The sequence below is a fragment of the Delphinapterus leucas genome, chromosome 10, assembly GCF_059928025.1.
Source record: "Delphinapterus leucas isolate spDelLeu-1000000601 "Yukka" chromosome 10, BTC_Dleu_Yukka2, whole genome shotgun sequence".
Lineage (NCBI taxonomy): Eukaryota > Metazoa > Chordata > Mammalia > Artiodactyla > Monodontidae > Delphinapterus > Delphinapterus leucas.
Window position 1 is genome coordinate 19,535,913 of NC_143138.1, and position 20,550 is coordinate 19,556,462.

Here is a 20,550-nt window from a genome sequence, read left to right on the forward strand (position 1 = left end):
TGCGCACAGATATTTATCCTCGCTTACCTGTTTAACCACAGAGAGGTGGCGGCTGTAGAGGGGCTTGGAGAAGTCCATGCACTCAGCACGTTTGTCTTTAGGGCCAAGCCCACGTGGGGAGGAACACAGCAGGTAGAACACAGGACGGGAATCACCTGGGAAAGTGCATTCACATTCAGAGGTAGCAGCAGTCACACGGTTATTGGTTGGGTCAGTAGCTTCCAACAAACTGTCAGTGTGAGTTTGTTTCTTTTTGTCTAGACTTGTGTTTGCTCAAACCGTTTCTTGGTGCAAAGGGGTATCCATGATTCCTTTGTGAAAAAATTTGCCGAGGCAATGAAAACAAACCTGCATGTGGGTAATGGATTTGAGGAGAAAACTACTCAAGGCCCGTTAATTAATGAGAAAGCTGTAGAAAAGGTAAGTTCGTTTTATCATCTGTTCAATGTCATGGTTTCAGTATCAGAAGCGTAACTAGCAAAACCACTGGTAAGGTGGCCAGCAAGGCGGTTTTGCAAACAATGGAGAAATCGGGAAAACAAATGAGTTTCTGCCAATTTGTATAAACTGAGTGGCACCACGTGGTTATAAGCTTTTCCAGCTCCATCATTTCACTGAGTCCCCATGAGATCTGTCACTTCTGTTCTCCTACCGCCCTCCCTAAATTTTCTTTTCCAGTGGTGCTAATTCTATCTCCTGCTGCCTCAGAAATTAAGATCCTGAAATACAAAGTTCTTTAATTTCTGGAACACCTAAAAGGAAAGGAAAGGAAAAAGGCTTTGTTTTTGAGATCGTTTATGTTTCAGCTGAACTGCTGGCTGGCACTGAAAACAAAACGCCCTTGCAGAAGAATCCTTGGCGAAAACATCCTGGCAGGAGATGTAGAGCCACAGAAATCATGTTTAAGATTTAGAGATGGCAAGAAAGGGAAACTCCTTAAGCAAGGATTTGTTTGTTCAAATAATGTCACAATCTTGACTACTAGCGAGGTGAGTTTTCTCTTCTTGTCCTACTGTTTTAAAAAAATAATCCTCTTTAGAGTTGCTTACAAGGAGGTTTCGTATAATACCAAACATCCGGTATGCTCCCTAGATAAGTCCTTACTTGGTAGAAAGGATTTCCATAGAATTTTAGTAGAAAATGCAGGCTGGAGGTTGTGTGTGTGGGAAAAAGGGGGCACAGCCAGCCTCCTGGGTCACCTGAGGAACCAAAATCAAGTTAGAGCCAGGTCAGCACCCAGGTGGGAAGCACAGCCCAGTCGCTGTTCGTCGGCCTCCTGAGGGCCTGAGGACCAAGCCCCGCCATGGCTGCCCTGACCCAGTGGGCAGTCTGGTTGGCTGAAGATCATATCTGGTGCCTTCTCCAGTAGACACCAAGGAAGCACTGGGGTTTTACAGAGCTGATAACATTTCTAGTTATTGCCTTGGGATTTTCTACCTCTAGATAAAGAACATACGTTAAAGTTTACATGGGTACCACCTGCATTTCTGAGATGACTTTGGACCCTGGGCACTCAGCCAGCAAAGAAAATCTGGCTCTGTTCCAGCTATGGTTCAAGTCCCAGAGGGGTGGTTCTTAACCCACCCAGTACCTTTAACAACTACAGATGCCTCGGTCCTACTTGAGGAGATTGGGGGTGAATTTGTCTGGAGTAGGGCCTAGGCATTTAGTGCCCCAGTTATTGCTAGTTTGCAGACTGGGAAACCTGTCTGGAGATTTTGTTGTTATTCTTGCCAAAGTGATTGTATAGACATTGCTCTCTAGAGGACGCTGTTTCCTAGGACCTCAAGCAACTACAGTTGAAGGGTTTGTTTTTGTTTTTTTCCCTCTGAGAGTTTAGTAGAAAACATCTTGTCTGAAAACAATCCATTGTGCTGGCTTTAGTGTACATACAGTCACAGGGTAAATACCTGGGGGAAAAAAGTGCACATCACTTTTAATGTGACAAGAGGAGGACAGAGCATATTTTATTTGAGGTCAAATAGAATGGGGCCTTGTTAAGTATGTTAAATAGAGGTATTTTTAGAGATATAAATCATAGAAAGGAAGCTAATGGGGATTTGTTGCGGACAGTGAACTATGAGAGCATTAGAAGGGGTGAGGATCTCAAAAGGGTGAATCTCGATGGCAGACTGTGCCCAAGGCTCTATTTCTCTCTTCTGAAATCCTACAGCATATTCCGCTGAGAATGGGAGGCAGGGGGAGACTCCAGTGGACCATGGATTGTGATGAACTTCTGGAAGGTAGCAGGGGTCGTGTTAATAGAAAAGTCAAAGCAGATGAGGCAGGCCCAGGGGAAGCCTGCAGAGGAAATGGGTGTCATTTCTAGGATGGAGCTTTTCTAGAAATGGCTGGGGTCGAGGGTAGCAGTGGGAGGAGGGGAGAAATAGTGCTAATTGGTTCTACTTCTGCACAGTTTTCTGGGTCATTTCCCTCCACCCACCACCAACACATACAACGTAACAGAGGCATTTGCTCTGGGCAGGAAAATGCCTCTGAAGAAATAGAGCAGCCAGCCTACGAGGAGTACAGCGTGAAGAGTGAGGGTAGGCACGCCAGAGAGGAGCTCCCCTGCCTTTGCCCTTTGCTCGGGTGGGGCCACCCCTAAAGTGAAGCCTGCCGAGTGAGATAAACCCAAGCTTGGCGCTGTCCCTCTCATTCGGGGAAGAGACTGGAAACAGCAGAGGTCACCCATGTCACCCGTTGAAATTAACCAACCCCATCCTTCATTAGAAAGATGAACAACCAAGAATCTTGACAGCCCTAGAGGAAAACCCACAGCACATCAGAGGAGGGTCAAGAAGAGCAAACAGAACAGTTGACCCTCAAGAAAGCAGATGACACTGTGAACAGACAGGATTTTTTCCAGGAATCTAGTAGTATTCTCCAAGAGTTCTGAGAAGATAGTACATCTATAAAACAGAAGCAGGTTCTATGAAAATGAAGCAATGAGAACAAGAAAGAATGTTTTTATTTATTTATTTGGCTGTGCCGTGCAGCTTGTGGGATCTCAGTTCTCTGACCAGGGATTGAACCTGGGCCACAGCAGTGAAGGCCTGGAATCCTAACCACTAGGCCACCAGGGAACTCCTAGAAAGAATGTTTTTAGAAATTGAAAACATGGGGGTCAAAATCTTTTTAAAACTCAGTAATGAAGATGGAAGACAAAATCGAAGAGAGCTCTTAGAATTTAAAGCAAAAATATGGCAGGAATGCACAAAGAAATCGATCTGAGGTGACGGGTGTATCCATTTTAGTAATAGGAACTCTAGAAAGAAAGGCTTGAGATGGAAGAAATAGGATTATCAAATACTAGAGGAAAACTTCTCAGAGCTACGGGAAAATAACAATTCTTCAAAGTTGAAAGACTTCGTCAATTGCCAAGTAGAATAATAAAAAGAAAAACCCAGATATGTTTCATTAAAATTTTAGAATGTTAGGAACATACCAGAATATTCAAGAAGCTTCCAGAGGCGGGAAAAGCTACCACAAACCCACAAAGGAGTGAGGACTTTTTTTTTTTTTTGGCTACTCTGCTGGCATGTGGGATCTAAGTTCCCTGATCAGGGATCGAACCTGCACTCAACGTTCTGAAGGAAAATTACTTTGGGTCCAAATTCCATCACCAACCAATGCAAGGTAAAACACCAGACATGCAGTGTCAGAAAACTCTGAAGGTAAACCATTTTCAGTGCACCTTTTTTGAAACAACTACTCGAGAATGTATTAGAACAAAATGAAAGTGAAATCCAGGGAGGAGAACAACATGGGATCCAAGAGCCTGGAACTAACCCAGGAAGGAGATGAGAACAAATCCCAGGAAGACAGCTGAGCATCAGGCCTGCAAAGACATGGGCATATGTGTATTAGACCGTTAGACAAACTGTAAGAGCAAACAGCGAGAAAATCACAGAGGTGGGAGGAGACAGCATGGTACACACCATGTGCCCTCTTGCCTCTGTATCTCTGTGCATTTGGTTCTTTCTACCCAGAAGGGACCAGGGTACATTAATCTATTTGAAAAAGAAAGAAACCCAGTTACAGTTTTTTTGAAAAAGAAAGAAACCCAGTTACAGTTTTCTGCAGTTTAAACGTTTCCCAAGTATCCTCGACCACCTTTCTCAAGGGCTCTTCTTTTTCTCTTCACACAGGTAGAGAAACATGTGAGTGATGCCATTTCCAAAGGGGCCACTGTTGTGACAGGTGGGAAGCGACATCAAGTTGGAAAAAATTTCTTCCAGCCCACCCTGCTCAGCAACGTCACCCGAGACATGCTCTGCTCTCAGGAAGAGACTTTTGGGCCCGTGGCACCCGTTATCAAGTAAGGTCATCCAGTGGGTCGGAAGACAGGAGAAAGGATAGGAAAGGAAAAGGAAACCCGGAGAGAAATCCAGTTCGTGTGTCGTTTGAGGCCTGGGTGGGGGATGGGCTGAAGTAGAGAGCAGGGTTGTATCAGTGGAAGCACTAAGTTCAATGTAACATTTAAAAAATTTTATTTCTATTATTGCCTCTTTAGACCACAAAATTTACCAAATTCTCTACTTTGCTCTCTTGCTTTCTGCTGAACTAATTTTTCTTTGTAATGAAGTACATACTTTAAGAGTTCTTTCAAGGGTGTCTGTGGGAAATGAACTGTGTGTTCTTATGTGACCTTTTATCTCACAGTCACAAGTAAATAATAATTTACCTGCATAAAATTCTAGCTTCAACACTTTGAAGATGTCACACCTTGGTCTACTTACTTCCAGGGTTGTCACTGAGAAAGCTGATACCTGGTTCTTACTCCTGTGAAGGGATATGCTTTTTCTCTTTAGAGACTTTTAAAATTCCTCACGGCCTCTGACGTTCTTAAATTTTACCATGGTAGCTTGGGTATGGCACACTGTGAGCTTTTTCAGTCAGAGGTCCAATGTCTTTTTTAATGTCTAAAGTGTTTGTTTAGTCCTGGGAAATTCTTGGTCATTATTTCTCCAAATATTTCTCTCTCTTCTACTGCTAATGAAATTTATAGATTAGGGCTTCCCTGGTGGCGCAGTGGTTGAGAGTCCGCCTGCCGATGCAGGGGACACGGGTTCGTGCCCCGGTCTGGGAAGATCCCACATGCCATGGAGCGGCTGGGCCCATGAGCCATGGCCGCTGAGCCTGTGCATCCGGAGCCTGTGCTCCACAATGGGAGAGGCCACAACAGTGAGAGGCCCACGTACCACAAAAAAAAAAAATAAATAAAATAAAATAAAAAATTATAGATTAATCTGACATTGGGGAAATGAACCACTTGGAGAACTTTCATCTTCTTTGTTTTAATAAAATTTTTTTTATCTGGAGTATGAACTTGACATTTTCCAAAAGGATGCAGTGGTTAGGAATGCAGGCTCTGGAGTTGAGTTGGGTGTAGATTCAGGCTTTGCTACTTCATACCTGTGTCCCCTTGAACAAGTTAACTTCTCTGAGCCTCAGGGTCCTTGATGGGAAAAGGAATAAAAACTAGTACCTGCCTCACAGGACAGTTTTAAGGTTTAAATGACATAATGTATGTAAAGCACTTAGCACATTGCCTGATATCATTATGGGTGTTGTTGTGTAAATAAAGCATTAGGTCAGGGAGGGGGACACAGTTGTTACTAGGGGTCTCTAGTCTCACACTTCTTCTGGGACACAGGGCGGTGGGAGCACCACCCATGTTAGCACAGAAAGGTGAAAATCCTCAAGGATGTCACAACTGATGATGTGATGACTGCATTTTCTTTTTATTTATTTATTTGGTTGCACTGGGTCTTAGTGGCTCCAGGGCTCCTTAGTTGCGGCACGTGGGCTCCTTAGTTGCAGCAGGCAGGCTCCTTAGTTGCGGCATGCATATGGGATCTTGTTCCCTGACCAGGGCTCGAACCCAGGCCCCCTGCATTGGGAGCTCAGAGTCTTATCCACTGTGCCACCAGGGAAGTCCTGATGACTGCATTTTCAAGGCACAGGTGGCCAGTGAGGACATGGGTGATGCCCTGTTTTCTGTTCTCTGGCAGATAGAATGGCTTGCTCTCTACAGGTGGAGAGCCAAGCCCTGGGAGACACAGCTGGTCATCCTTGGAAGAAATAATTCTCTTGGGGTCACCCTCCTTGACCTGCCCTCCCCCAGAGCGCTCTCTTCTCTCCCAGTCGTCCTCTTGCATTGACTGGGGTCCGCCAGCTCTGCCCGGTGCCTTCAGAGGGCTGGCTGGCCGGCTGCCACTGCTGCTGGACCTCTGAATTGAGGATCTGGGATGTGGACAATGTTTTGCCCCCAGTTACAGTTCTGGGGCAACAGAAAAAGGCCTCTGAAATGTTGTTCCAGAAATAACGATGATAAAGCTGGAAGAGACTGCATAAGGCTTCCATGCTAGCAGTCTCATTTCCAAGGGGAACAGACCCCCAGCACCGTCACACTGTTCAGAGCATAAGTGGTGGGGCCGACACTAGAGCCCTGGGCCCCAGTGGCCTCTGGATGTTTTCCTTCTCCTACATTATGGCTGCTTCTAAAGTAGTTGTTATGGTCGGTACATTTTTTTTTTTTTTCGGCCTCGCCTTGTGGCTTGTGGGATCCCAGTTCCCCAACCAGGGATTGAACCGGGGGCCACAGCAGTGAAAGCGTGGAGTCCCAACCACTGGGCCACCAGGGAAGTCCGATCGGTACATATTATTCTTCTTAGTAGGTAGCAAGAGCTGTAATCCTTTTCTTAAGGCGTTTTGTTCGACATCTTGAATACTCCACAGTTCCCTGTGTGTCTCCCAATCTTCTAGAGGAGATGAACTGGTGTTGATCCGAGCTCGCTAGCCCTGAACTCTGCACGGTTGCAGCGAGTGATGGTGTTTTCCTCTGTACTCTCTGCAAAGCTCTGATTAACCCCTCGCCCTTATTTGGGAAACAAATCGGGAGGAAATCAGCTGGTTTTCCTCACTCTCCCCTTAGGGATTTTGCTGATGACCCATCTTGACTTTGGCAGGTTTGATACAGAGGAGGAGGCGGTGGCGATCGCTAACGTGGCCGACGTCGGGCTGGCAGGTAGGCGTCCGTCCTCGCTCGGTAGCTGTCATAATCACTTCTCCAGCTGATGCCAGGGTGGCCTTTTAAACGTCACCCTGGGTTTTGAGAAGGCAACTTCATTGGAGCATGTGTTTCACTGCTTTCCCAGGGGCGGGGGTGGGCCTGTGTAAGTCCGTGTTCTTCTGCCTCATTCCCAGATGCAGGATGGAGGCTCCCCGGTTGGAGCTGGGTATGGTCGTGGGAGAAGAAGCAGTGCTGTGTTTCAGGTGGATAATGTTCCCAGAGGCTCGATGCCTGGAAATTCCAAGGGGTTTTCCTCCCATTTTGTGTGGCTCCTGGAAGTCTGAACAAAAGAGACAGCGCCCGACCTCACAGAGAGCATCAGGGGCGATGAAGGAAGCGAAGGCAGCACAGGCAGAGGCAGCCTCACAGAGTAGCTGCCGTTCTTTCAGTTTGGACATGGACAAGGTGGCCACAGAATGTACCCTATGACCCTGACAAAATTATATGTGCATAAATGCACTCAACAAGGGCTTCCCTGGTGGCGCACTGGTTGAGTCTGCCTGCCAATGCAGGGGACACGGGTACGAGCCCTAGTCCGGGAAGATCCCACATGCTGCAGAGCAACTAAGCCTGTGCGCCACAACTACTGAGCCCACGAGCCACAACTGCTGAGCCCACGTGCCACAGCTACTGAAGCCCACTCACCTAGAGCCCACGCTCCGCAACAGAAGCCACTGCAATGAGAAGCCCACGCACTGCAACGAAGAGTAGCCCCCGCTTGCCACAACTAGAGAAAGCCCATGTGCAGCAATGAAGACCCAACACAGCCAAAAATAAATTAAAAAATAAATGACTTTATAAAAAAAATAAGGCATTAAAAAAAAATGCACTCAACCAATCTGTATTTAGCAACCAGAGTGAATGAAGTGCTGACAAAGATACAAGATACAGCTGTGCTCTATTGGAGCTTCCCCTCTGGGTGGAAGAGAACTGTTGATAACCAGAGGAAGGCTGTGCACACCGTAGGGTCCCTTACTCTGCTGCTGAGACTGAGTCTGCCCCTACTCAAAGAGCCTAACGCTGGAGTAAGGTGTTCACAAGTGCCTCCGTAACGCTGAGTTTGGTATTCCTTTCGTCCCTTCTCGATGGGATGGATGGAGGAAGCCACACTCCGAACCAGGTCATCAAAGATGGGCAGGATTCTGGTTGTGCAGAGATCGGAGGAGAGAGATTCTAGGCAGAGGGGGACCAAGGGTGTTAAGAAGTGAAGGAAGATAGGACAAAGAGTATTGGGTGGACAAGTTTGGTGACAATGGTTGGTGCCTGGAATAATGGAAGATAAAGCTGAAAATGTTGACTGAAACCACGTTAGGGAGAGTTCAAAATACCCACCAGAAATTCAACCTTATTTATAGGTAACAAGGAGTCACTGGAAAGTTTGGGATTAAAAATATCATGTGGGGGCTTCCCTGGTGGCACAGTGATTGAGAGTCTGCCTGCCGATGCAGGGGACACGGGTTCGTGCCCCGGTCCGGGAAGATCCCACATGCTGCGGAGCAACTAAGCCCGGTGAGCCATGGCCGCTGAGCCTGTGCGTCCAGAGCCTGTGCTCTGCAACGGCAGAGGCCACAGCAGTGAGAGGCCCGCATACCGCAAAAAAAAAAAAAAAAAAAAAATTATGTGGATAATCTAACTGACGTGTGCAGGATGCACTGAACAGGAGGCCACAGGAGCTGCGTTCATTATTGTTACAGTCCTGATAGGAGTCGGTGAGAGCGCTAGCGAGAGTGGAATAGAAGCAGAAAGATGATTTCCAAAGGTTTTGAGATGAAGATGTGCACAGGACCAACTCGGGGCTCCACATGGGAGCAGGGAGGGTTCCAGGCCCGCATGACTAGGCAGATGGTCATCCATGGCATCCTCAGCTGTGGACATGATGTCTTTAATCAGGGGTCCCCAACCCCCAGGGCCACAGACCGGTACCGGTCCGTGGCCCATTAGGAACTGGGCCACACAGCAGGTGGTGAGTGGCGGGCGAGCGAGGGGAGCTTCATCTGCCGGTTCCCGTCACCCCCCACCGCTCGCATTATTGCATGAACCGTCTGCCCCTGCTGTCCATGGAGAAATTGTCTTCCTTGAAACCAGTCCCCAGTGCCAAAAAGGTTGGGGACCGTTGGCTTTAATGACTATTCTACATCCATGTCCTTTATCCCCATGACAGGTTATTTTTACTCTCAAGACCCAGCCCAGATCTGGAGGGTGGCGGAGCGGCTAGAAGTCGGCATGGTTGGCGTTAACGAAGGACTGATCTCCTCCGTGGAGTGCCCTTTCGGTGGGGTGAAGCAGTCTGGCCTTGGGCGAGAGGGCTCCAAGTATGGCATTGACGAGTACCTGGAGCTCAAGTACGTGTGCTTTGGAGGCTTATAGGATTCCTTAGTTCTTTAAAAAATAAGAAAGGAAGCTTCGCCACATGTATGGGGACATGCCATCCATTATTCTAAATAAGCCCATAGGGTATCTGAATTAGGAATTATTATTTTTTTTTTTGCAGTACGTGGGCTTCCCACTGCTGCGGCCTCTCCCGTTGCGGAGCACGGGCTCCGGACACGCAGGCCCGGCGGCCATGGCTCACGGGCCCAGCCGCTCCGCGGCACGTGGGATCCTCCCAGACCAGGGCACGAACCCGCGTCCCCTGCCGATGCAGGCGGACTCCCAACCACTGCGCCACCAGGAAAGCCCTGAATTAAGAATTTTTTAAAGCTCATCCAATCCTCATAATCTTATACAGATGCAAATCCTACCCCTCCCCCTACCTGACTAGGGACCAATACATGCCATGCGCCTGAGGCCGCAGACTCCCCGAGAACCAGCGTAGGGTTTATAGAATGAAGCCCTGGACCCCACCACGACCCCCTCTGCCTCAGAGCAAAGTGCAGCGTGAGGCCAGCTGGCCCCCACAGCCCCATGGTCACAGCTGGATCACTGCCTGGGCGCACTAAAGACACTTGCTGGGTATCCTGGGGTGTTGCTGCAGAGGCTGAACCACTCATTTTTTAAGACTTCAGAAATAGCACGGAATTGCCTGTGTTTCTTTGAGACATGAAGGAACCCCTCTCCCTTTTTCGACCATTTTTTAAATTGAAGTCTCCATTGTCCTAAATTAACTGTTTAAAGGTTTTTTCATTTCTGTGCTGTTTTCCATGTCATGTTGTTTCCGTTAGGAAATGAGCCTAAGCATAAAGCACAGCAGCTTGGTGGGATGGATGGCCCACAAGTAATGGCCTGGCCTGGCTTTGTCCCCATGTTCCATTCAACCCCTCCCCGCCCCTCCCCCACCCCCGCATCCCTCAGGAGAGTGGAGATTCTATACATGCCTTATTTAGCTCCATGGGCTATTGTGAGCCTCAGAGAAAGTGAAAGTGTTTGCCAAAAAGTAAAAATTCAGTGTAAGTGCAGGAGTCGTCATTATTATGAGCAGCACGTCCCAGCCCCGCTTGGGTGTCCGGCAGTGGCTTTGCCAAGGTGAGCGGAGGTTGGTACCCACCTGCCCAGCACCTGAGCCTGAGTGAGGGCTTGTCACCTGCAGCCTGCTATTTCTGTTCTTATGAAGAGCTGCTCCTTCACCTGCAAAAGAGCAAAAGCACTTTCACGACAATAATCCCAAAAGGAAAAAGAATTTCCATAATTGCCAATTGGAAGAGGCATGAGGTTTTGCCCTTCAGGCACCTTTTATCCAATAAGTTTTTATAGTTCATCATTTAAAACAAAAACAAAAAAACCCTATGACCACTGTTTCCTGTCACTCTGAAAACTCTGATTAAAAACACACTAGGCTTTTCTGTATCATGTCTCCGTCTGTCCTGATATACAAGGAAAAGGAATAAAAGCTATTCCTGGTGGAACAGACAAGGATGAAGCACCTCCTTTTCCACTCTCTCTGTGTGCACACTTCACTGACATTCTGTGGATATTCTGGGGAGCAGAAGGAAAACATGAATGAAAGTAGTGCTAGAGGCAGTCACTCCTGGACCCAGCTGGCATGTAGCGTCCCTCACTGAGCCATGGGGAGCTGAATAGCTAAAGGTCTGAGATGTCCCTGTGCACAAAAGTACCATGGCTAGGGCTTCCCTGGTGGCGCAGTGGTTGGGAGTCCGCCTGCCGATTCAGGGGACATGAGTTCGTGCCCCGGTCCGGGAGGATCCCGCGTGCCGCGGAGCGGCTGGGCCCATGGGCCATGGCCGCCGAGCCTGCGCGTCCGGAGCCTGTGCTCTGCAACGGGAGAGGCCGCGGCAGTGAGAGGCCCGCGTACCGAAAAAAAAAAAAAAAAAAGTACCATGGCTAGTCCTGGAGCTGCCTTGTGTTTGCCCTGGGTTACATCTGCCATCTCCCCTAAGGCCCAATAAGGAATGAGCTGAAATCCACCTCCTGGTAACATGCATTGCTCAGACCCTGTCCAGAATCACGTACGCATCATATTGACAGTGAATTTCTACTTTTTAGTTTTAGGGTTGTTTTATGTAACACCCTAATTACTTAATATTTAGGTGAGTCCATCTGTTTGCTATTAACAATAAAAATGCTCTAACACTAGTTTTTAGAAGTCTGGAATACTGGTGCTTGAAATGTTTGGAGGAATACATTCAAATACATTTGTAACTTTGTAAATCAGTGAATGTCTTGGCTGGGTGGCAGATTTTGAGTTTTCTAGTATATTTGGCTCACCAGGTACATAAATTGAGGGCCAGACACTCATTCCAATATCTTTGATTAATTCTGGAATTAAAATAATTTGAAAAGGAAATAGCTTACTGTTAGTAAAATTGTTCTGGGTTGTGGGGAAAACAGAAGTATTTTTAAATGAACATTTTGGGGGCTGTTTTTCAATAAGGTAACCATATGTGATGGATTTTTTTTTAATGTATGTTATAATATGAAATAGAAAAGGACCATTAAACCAGGGGTTGGCTCACAGCCCAAATCTGGCCTGCTGTCTGCTTTTGTACAACCCAGAGCTAAGTATGGTTTTTATATTCCCAAAGGAGTGGTTGGGGAAAAAAAATCAAAAGAATGGTATTTCATGACACGTGAAAATTTTGTGAAATTCAGACTTCAGTGTCCAGAAATAAAATTTTACTGGAACCCAGCGACATCCATTCATTTACCATATGATCTATGGCTACTTTCTTGGCAAAGTTGAGTATCTGCAGCACAGACAGTATTGCCCACAAAGCCTAAAGTATTTACTCTTTGGCTTTTTACAGAAATAATTTGCCAACCCCTGATCTAAACCAAGAGGGAGATATTGACCTTCCCCCGTTTGTGAGGCATTATATCATTTTATTGAACACCTACTGTGTAAAAAATACTTTTCTGGGCCTTGCTCCAGTGAATTCTCACCGAGAACTTCCCAGCAATTATCACATAACTCATATGAAATTACCCAGAGAATGGGAGTCTATTGGCCTTGAAAAAAAACACTTCTCAATTTACTTTCCCCAGCTATGCAGGGATTCTCATTTAAAAAGCTCCTCTGTACCTATTATCTTTATCCATTTGAGTAGCTTTTAAATACAATTTTATGTCAAGCGCTGGTTCATCTACCTTTATTTTTATGTAAAGACTCAGTGAAAGTAAAGATCAGAAGCACAATGCAAATAACTCTATTTTATTGTAAACTTGTGTCATTAACTTTAAACTGTGCCACACGACTGCCTTCTCGGAAGGCTGGAGCCCAGGGTTTTAACTGTTCACGAGCAGCTATAGTAGACAGCATTTTACTTGAATGATATTTATGCTGTGATTTTTTTTGTGCTGTATTTTATGGGATAAAACTTGGGAATAAATGTAGTTGGAAGTGTGGAAATATTTTGTTTTTTAAACGTGCACATAATTCATTTTTCCAGTTTTTGATAATTGTGTGTGTGTGTCAATGTCTTGTCAGCAGAGTTGTACGTGTGTAACTAATAAAGGTTGAATTAACAGAATTTCCTCTTTTTATGTCAAGGTTTCTGGTTTGTGGGTTTTTTTCTTGCCAGTTCATCATTTGAGTTTACTTTGGAGATTATTAGACCAGTTTGGATATGTATGCCACCCCAAAATTTGACTGTAGGAGTTCAGGACATGCCAGCCCAAAAGATGCCACTTTGGCATAGGTTTTTTGTGAGCTGAAGGCAATTAAGAAGCAGATACAAGAAAAGCCCTCTCTCTTCCCTTCCCCCTCCATTTGCCTAAAAGCAGGATACAGATTTATAAAGTTGCTCCCCTCCCCACATCAGGAGGGAAGGACAAAGGTTAATTCCCAGAGAGGACTTCAGGCCCAATCAGCCTGGAATCTAAATAACAAATTTTACTAATTAGCTTTTATCTCTGCCCTTGAAAGCCTACAGCTGCTTTCCTCCGTCCTGTCATTTCTCCAGAGATTTATTGTTCTTTGTTGAAATGCTCTGTCAGCTGAAGTTTTAAGCCACCTCTTCGAGTTACTCATTTCTCCCTGTGTCCCATGTTTACATGAGATATACATGTTAATAAACTTCTGTTTCTCTTTCTCTTGTTAATCTTTCATTGCAGTGGTCTCAGCCAAGAACTCAGAAAGTTGGAGGGAAAATTATTTTTCCTCTCCTACATGTATAAATGGTGCTCCCTTGACTAGTGTGTGAATCTCTTGGGCAGGGAACCTGCCTGTGAAATTTGGTACCCTAGCACCTTCCTACAGGACAGCCTGTAACAGGGAAAAACATTTTACATTCTATTACAAGTTAATCACTAAAGGGATGTTGCCTATAAGCTTAAACTACACATAACAGCCCATCTCTGGGAACCGTGCTTCCCAGGTAATGAGCATTAAGCTAAAATACCTTTGTTTAGCTCACAGGAAACATCCTGACCAGGCCCACCTGTGAATGACTGCAAGGAGGAAGAAATTAACATATCCCCTCCGGAGGCCGAGCCGAACCAGGAAATGTTTGACTTTACTCCCTCCCCTTTTAGTAGAAAAGAAGCCTGCATTCTAACTCAGGCAAGATGGTTCTTTGGGGCATGTTCTTCTCCGTTTGCTGGCTTTACGAATAAAGTCGTTATTCCTTGTCTCTTGATTATTGGCCTGTTGTGCAGTGAGCAGCACAAGCTTAGACTTGGTAACAGGCCTGTCGTATGGTTCGCGCTCATTAAATGTTTGCTGAACTAAATTGAGAATTTACCTGGTTTGCAGGTGTGGTTGCCTAAGAAAGGAGTAGCCTCCAGCTTTCTCAAATACACCAGCTTCACTCGTCTACGTGTGCCACTGTTATCCATTATGTACTTTTTTCAAAGGTTGGGTTTTTTGGATACAGAAATGTATGAGGAAGACATTTCTGAAACCCTGCCATTCAGATATAATCACTGTTAATTATTTAAACAGCATATCTTATATTTTCATCCAGTGTTCATTTATATTCTAAGAAATTTCACGTGGCCTCATTGAATCCAAATTGTAGCAGTAGGCCTTGAACAAAGGTAAGGTTTTCTTTGGAAGAAAGAATACACATCTCCCTTTGTCATTCCATTTATTGCATGCATTTCTCTTAACCTGCTTTTGATTTTTAAAATTACTTTGTTACCAGGAGAAACGATCCACTTACCTCTTGTTGACCTGAAACAAATAGACTCCCAGATATTTCTCCAGCAAAGATGGGTTTATTTGGTATCGGCAGAGAATTGCAACACAGCGCCCGCAGCCATAGCGAGCCGCTTGCAGGCCCCTGCCCAGCAACGGAAGAACTTTTATCGGGAGGAAAAGGAAGTTGGGAGGGTCATAATGAAAAACTTCATGACTTTTCATTGGCTGAGTCCTTACCAGGAAAGAGAAGTCTTCCTTCTTCCTGTTGGGCTTTACTATCATCACAGGGTGTGAGAGCTCCCCCTTCTGGTCGCCCGACTCTATTTACTTGAAGTTTCTGTTCATTTTTTATACTCTCAATTTGTGGGTTTGTTCAATGCTTGGCCTAGGCGTCTGCTTAGAAGCAAGTGTATTTTCATCTTCCTACTATTTCTAACAGGAAATATTCACCTGTTACAGCTGCTTTATCTCTGATTTACCTTGCAACAAATTTAAAAAGCAAATTAGTGTGGTTTTCATTTATGTGTGGGAAACCTGTCTGGAAAAAGAACAGGTCCTGCATGGTCTGAGTGTTGAAAGGCTACAGGGATATTCTATTTGTGCGCTATTTATAAATGAGTGGAAATGGATTTGGAAATTGGTGGTCTGTAAATTTACCTATAATCCATCCATTTCATCAGCTAACCAGGAAGGAGTAGCCACAATTTAGACCACAGGCAACACCACTGTCCCGGTGGTTTAGTGGACAAGGACGTTGTTTCAGACGTTCTGTCAGATTACATAAGGCTCTGTGCTTTTTCCTGTTGTGGTAAGACTCAGCACTGAAGCTCTGGGCTCATCTTCGGGAGAACAGAGGTAGTAACTCTCACCATGTAGGCTTCAAATAAAGGACGCTTGGCTGTTCCCTAAGCTCATCTCAAAAAGGGAGGCTCTATGGACCACTTAGTAGGAGAAATGATGGTTTTGCCTTTTTTAAAAACTTGTTCCCGACTAATGGAAACGCTTCTAGTGTTTCGCGATTAATCATGAATCTGTATGTTTCCCCTCAAAATCTTTTGACTTTTTATTTTTAAATACAGTCGTCCCTCAGTATCCGTGGGAGATTGGTTCCAGTACCCCCATGGATCCCAAAATCCACCCATGCTCAAGTCCCTGATGTAAAATAGCACTGTACAGTCGGGCCTTCGGATCTGCGGTTCTGCATCTGCGGATACAGAGGGCACAGTGTAATTATAAGTTCACAGGAAGTGGCAAAAGTAATAGATTCCCGTGTACCCTTCACCTAGCTTCCCCCAGAGCTTAACATCTTACATAACTAACACAATATCAAAACCAGGAAATACATACCGTTCATACGATCTTTATACCAGTTTCACCAGTTTTTCCATGCAAGAGTCACACGGATGATGGAAACTAGATTAGGGGATGTAGTTTAAGCACACACACACCTTAATCTAATTTGCACCTCCCCCAACTGAAGGCCTTTTCCAGCAGAGGGCAGACTACCCATTAATGTCAGAGAAACCAGGGGAATGCACTCTTTCGGCAGCCGGCAGGCGGCCGAATCTAAGCAGGGGAGAGAAGACAGGCAGCACTGAGCACCCTCAGTGCCTCCCCAAATCCTGTCCCCCACGGGCAAGAGGGAGCCGGGGGTGCTACTCTAGGCTCCAGCAAATTTTTTCTGTAAGGGTTCAGATAGTAGATATTTTAGGCTTGAGACCCAGTCTCTGTTGAAACTACTCACCTCTACTGTTGTAGCACAAAGGAATGAATGAGTGTGCCTGTGTTCCAGTAAGACTTTATTTATGGACACTGACATCTGAATTCCATGTGAGTTTCACGTGTCCCAGAATATGATATTTTTTTCAACCACTTGAAAATGTAAAAACCATTCTTAGCTCACCAGCTGCACAAAAACAGGTCGTGGGCCAGCCTGCTGCCTCCTACTCCAGGGAAATCCCTCCACACAGAAGCAGAAAGAATAAGTATTCCCATCCTCCTCAACAACAAGGAGGCATTACAGAGACTACAGACACCTTTATTCAGATTAGCATATATGTTTAATAGTGTTATATCGGAAATGATACGTTGTCAATACATGAGAAAAAGATAACATTAAAAAAATAAAACCAAGACTTCAGCCAAAGCAGCTAAGAATCTTGTCAGCCTGTGAGCCCTACCAATGCCCTCTCCCACATTCTTGGGCCCTGCTTTTCTCATCTATCCTGAGCTGCTAGTGAGATTCATCTTCCCAAGGCCCTTAATGCAAAGTGCACGAGAGAAGAATGTTGGCTGCCATTCCACCTCATGCTCTGCTCCTCCGATAACAAGAGAGGACCCACTTTCTGATCACTGGTGTGGTCTTTATTTCTGCTCCACCATAGATTCAAGATCCATCTGTGATGGAAAGATCAGACCAGCGGGGCTGGAGACAGAAAAGGAGGAGTGACCTGGAGGGGTGGCCCTGGGGGTGATCCAACAGAAGAGATGAGGCAGGCTTCTCTCCCTTTGTCTTTCTTGGTCCTAGGAACAGAACTTCCAAGTGGTCCAAAAGGTCCACCAGAATTTGCCCTCCAACAGTTGGAGGTGGCAGTTCTTTGTGTAGGGGAGGAGGGTGGAAAGCATGGACTTTGCAGCTTACAAAATTTGCATTCAATTCCTAGATCCACCACTAATTGGCCGTGACCTTGAGCAAGTTACTTAAACTCTCTGGGCCTTCATTATGTGCAACATGAGAAGAATATCTACTTTTCCAGGATGACCGTAAGGGTCAATGGAGTATGTAAAATACGTGTATTATGTACATAGCACTTCACAGATGATCACTCTCTTCTCCATCACTGTGCTCTACTGACCTCATATTTAGGCTGCCATCCTCTGTGCCAGAAATTTCCAGTTGTGCACAAAAATAATGTAACCCTGGCCACTGGGTAGGGCAGATTTTAAGTGTATGAAGCTAAATGTTCATGTAAAAAGCATCACATTTTCCTTCTAACACCATCGATAGTATTGAACTGGCTGGATATACAGAAAGTGTAGACATAAGCAGAGAAATTATTTTAAAAATAAAATCACCCTCCTGTGCTTTTTACTTTTTTTTTTGCCACTCCTTGTAAAGCAGAATAATTAAAAATAAGATGGTCTCATGAGGATGAATATTAGCAGCAGGAGCAAAAGCACCGGAAAGCTTAATTTTTTCCAAGGCCCATGGGAACTGTTTTCTCTATTGTCCTGTCCTGATGATTTCAACCTGACAGTTTAATCACGTTTCTTCTCCACTTAGTCATAGCAAAGCAATCCTAGTTTTCCCCTCGTGTGACAGAGGCTTGTGCAACAGAATATTGCTTAGGTGTGGTCACGCTTGTCTGTGACGGGCCCCACCTCTCATTCTAATCTCTCCACAACGAATGCCACGGGCACCACCCAGGCCCCCAGCCTCAGGGCCATGGGCGGATGGGGAACAATCAGCTAACCAACGTGTCAGGCTACAATTAACTCCAAGTCCTTGCTCTGGGGTGCTGCTCTGGGGTTGGGGATGCTTTAATGTTTTTTTCATATATTTAAAATAAGATATTTAGTAGAAAATGGTTTAATATATTTTTAAACATATGAAGTGGATATCTGTGTCAAGTTATTAGGGAAAGTACCTGTAGGGGCCGAGTATCATAAGCACACCATCCTCATTAAGACTGATTGTATTTCAGAGTTTGGGAACACAGTCGGCCCTCCCCCACCCTCCCACATCTGCATCCATGGGGCCCACATCCCTACGGGTCCTGCATCCATGGACACGGAGGCCCGCCTGTATATATTACCAAGTTGCTGAGTCTTTATTCCTACTGATAGAGGTCCAAATGCATGGCCTATAGCACATACTCAATAAATGTCTAAGGAATTAATAATCACTTTTCTTGTGTTTCATGTAAACTGGGACTGAGAGAGGCCTCAGTGTGGCTTGTTTTTCTCAGAGAAAGAAAAGGTGAAACATGCTAAAATGCTACCTTCAACCTTCAACCTACAAGTCAGCAAACCCCACCTCCCTCTCTGTTGCCTCCAGTCCTCAGAATACATTCTTATTTAGTTCTCGAACTTCCAAGAAGCTGCTCTGTAGAGAGAGCACGGAAATGGCGGTTGGCATAGCGAAAGAGTGAAAACAGGAGAGCTGGGCTCTGTATGGGTGTCTCTTCAGCACAGAAAACTTGCTGGACAGAGGACAACCCATTCCTCAGATAAAGTATCTTTTATATATATATATATAAATATATATATATAGACACACAGCCCTCAGACTCCAAGGGTCCTACGACAGAAACCACGCTTGGAAAGTCGTCTTTAAAGGCAATCACAGCTCCTAAGAGAAATTGGCCCTCTTTACACCATGCTGAACTCATCTTCTGCAAGGGTCTGCAGATAGAAACAGGTTAATCTTTCTCTTAACATAGGAACAAAACACTGTGCCAGCTACGAAAACACAAAACTCTTTTAAGTGTATACCTTAGCCCCTTACCCAACCTTTATTCCCGTTAACAAGCATCTCAGTTAAAAGAGCAATGTTTTTGTTTTGGTTTGTGTCTCAAAAACCCCAGAAGACGGGTCTTTTAAAATATGGGGACACACCTCCAGCCCAGTGTGAAAGGATGGGAACACGCTATTCTAACAAGAGTTAGTTTAGTTTTTAACTCCCATTGACTGTCCTGGATTAAAGGATTCCTGTGGGCGTCCTTCCATTTCACAACCGCTCCATTATCTGTCCTTTGAGCAATAGCTGAAGGAAGCTCCGTTTCTGATGGATCCATTCATGGAAACCTTTGGATTCCCTCGCTCCATCCTGTCTCGGCTGAAGACTGTGTCCTGATCGCTGTCAAACTCAGACTCAGACACCATCAAGCTGGAGTTGTGTTCTGTGCTTCGGTGCTTAATACCTAGGGAGAAGCGGACAGGTGCATCTTGGGGGGGAGGGCACTTTCCCTCTCAGCTGCCCATCATTCTGGTCCCATGCACGGAGTCATGCGCTCTGCACATGCAAAACGATCACTCACAACGCAGCAGGCGGTTGGGGTTTCCTAGTGAGTATTAACAGGGGCTTTGGAATCACTGCTGAGCTTGAGCTCAAGCTTTGTCACTCACCAGCTGTGTGACCCTGGGCAAGGTACCTAACCTCTCTGGGCTTTCAGTCTCCTCATCTATTAAATTAGGAGATAACAAGGCATCTATTCCACGGGTTTATGGTGAGGGTTAAGTGAACTCGTGCATGTAAAGCTCCTGCCAGCATTTACCACTTAGTAAGCACTCAATAAATGAAAACCATTATGATTTTACCACTTGTTCCCATCAAATATTTTCAGTAGAATATTTGATTGCTGGGAGTTAAAATAAGAGAAGGGACAGGTATGTGACCCCTGCTCTCAAAGAATTTATAGTGTCTAGCTAAGGATGTAAGACAAAGACGAGATGAGGGTTCATGACAGGCAAGAAAGTTTTAAAAATAAATTTTACATGAATCAAGAAGAGACAAGTGCACACTTAGAAGCTTCAGGGATCGTTCACACAGGATGGGATTTGAAGAGAGTGAAGGGTTTGGACAGGAGGACAGTGGAGGAGCATGGAGTATGCGGAGGCATCCAGAAATATTTGCAGAAAGCAGTCTGGAGCAAATGATTCACGTAGGAAATGCAAAAAAAAAGAAAAACAAAAAGAGGCTGGGATCTCATAGAAAAGCACATGAATCCAAGGGAAGCCATGAAGCTTGGATTTTGTCCTACTAGCAAAGGAGTGACACTATTAAAATGTTGTTTTAAGATATTACTAAAACCCAGTGGCAGGACAGAAGGAAGAGAGAGGAATAGCTGGAGAGCCAGCCACACACACGGAGCAGCGCAGCATGGAGGAAGGGAGCCCAGGCTCTAGAGCAGACGGCCTGTCCCGCCTGCCTTTGGCG

General features: G+C 45.5%; 3 protein-coding genes across 8 annotated transcripts in view; 1 reads left to right on the forward strand and 2 right to left on the reverse strand.

Annotated features, from left to right (window-relative positions):
* GPLD1 (glycosylphosphatidylinositol specific phospholipase D1) overlaps window positions 1-12,644 on the reverse strand; it is an 85,853-nt gene extending 73,209 nt beyond the window's left edge. Inside the window, exons 1-2 of the mRNA XM_089918415.1 lie at window positions 10,563-12,644; window positions 28-155 (exon numbers count right to left, since the gene is read on the reverse strand). The gene's annotated coding sequence lies outside the window, so the exon portion shown is untranslated. The remainder of the gene's footprint in view (window positions 1-27; window positions 156-10,562) is intronic.
* Window positions 1-15,111, forward strand: part of ALDH5A1 (aldehyde dehydrogenase 5 family member A1) — a 33,034-nt gene extending 17,923 nt beyond the window's left edge. For 4 of the 6 annotated variants that reach the window (XM_089918413.1, XM_089918409.1, XM_089918412.1 and 1 more), the window contains 5 exons: window positions 262-420; window positions 807-989; window positions 4,152-4,321; window positions 6,975-7,033; window positions 9,240-12,644. In XM_089918413.1, coding sequence (XP_089774539.1) covers window positions 262-420; window positions 807-989; window positions 4,152-4,321; window positions 6,975-7,033; window positions 9,240-9,445 — 777 coding nt within the window. In that variant the 3' untranslated portion in view covers window positions 9,446-12,644. Of the gene's footprint in view, window positions 1-261; window positions 421-806; window positions 990-4,151; window positions 4,322-6,974; window positions 7,034-9,239; window positions 12,645-13,882 lie in introns of those variants that run through there. The other 2 variants (XM_089918408.1, XM_022562338.3) reach the window with 2 other exon arrangements.
* A 14-nt stretch (window positions 15,112-15,125) lies between these two features.
* Window positions 15,126-20,550, reverse strand: part of KIAA0319 (KIAA0319 ortholog) — a 52,313-nt gene continuing 46,888 nt past the window's right edge. The window contains exon 20 of the mRNA XM_022562203.3: window positions 15,126-19,534. Coding sequence (XP_022417911.3) covers window positions 19,356-19,534 — 179 coding nt within the window. The 3' untranslated portion in view covers window positions 15,126-19,355. The remainder of the gene's footprint in view (window positions 19,535-20,550) is intronic.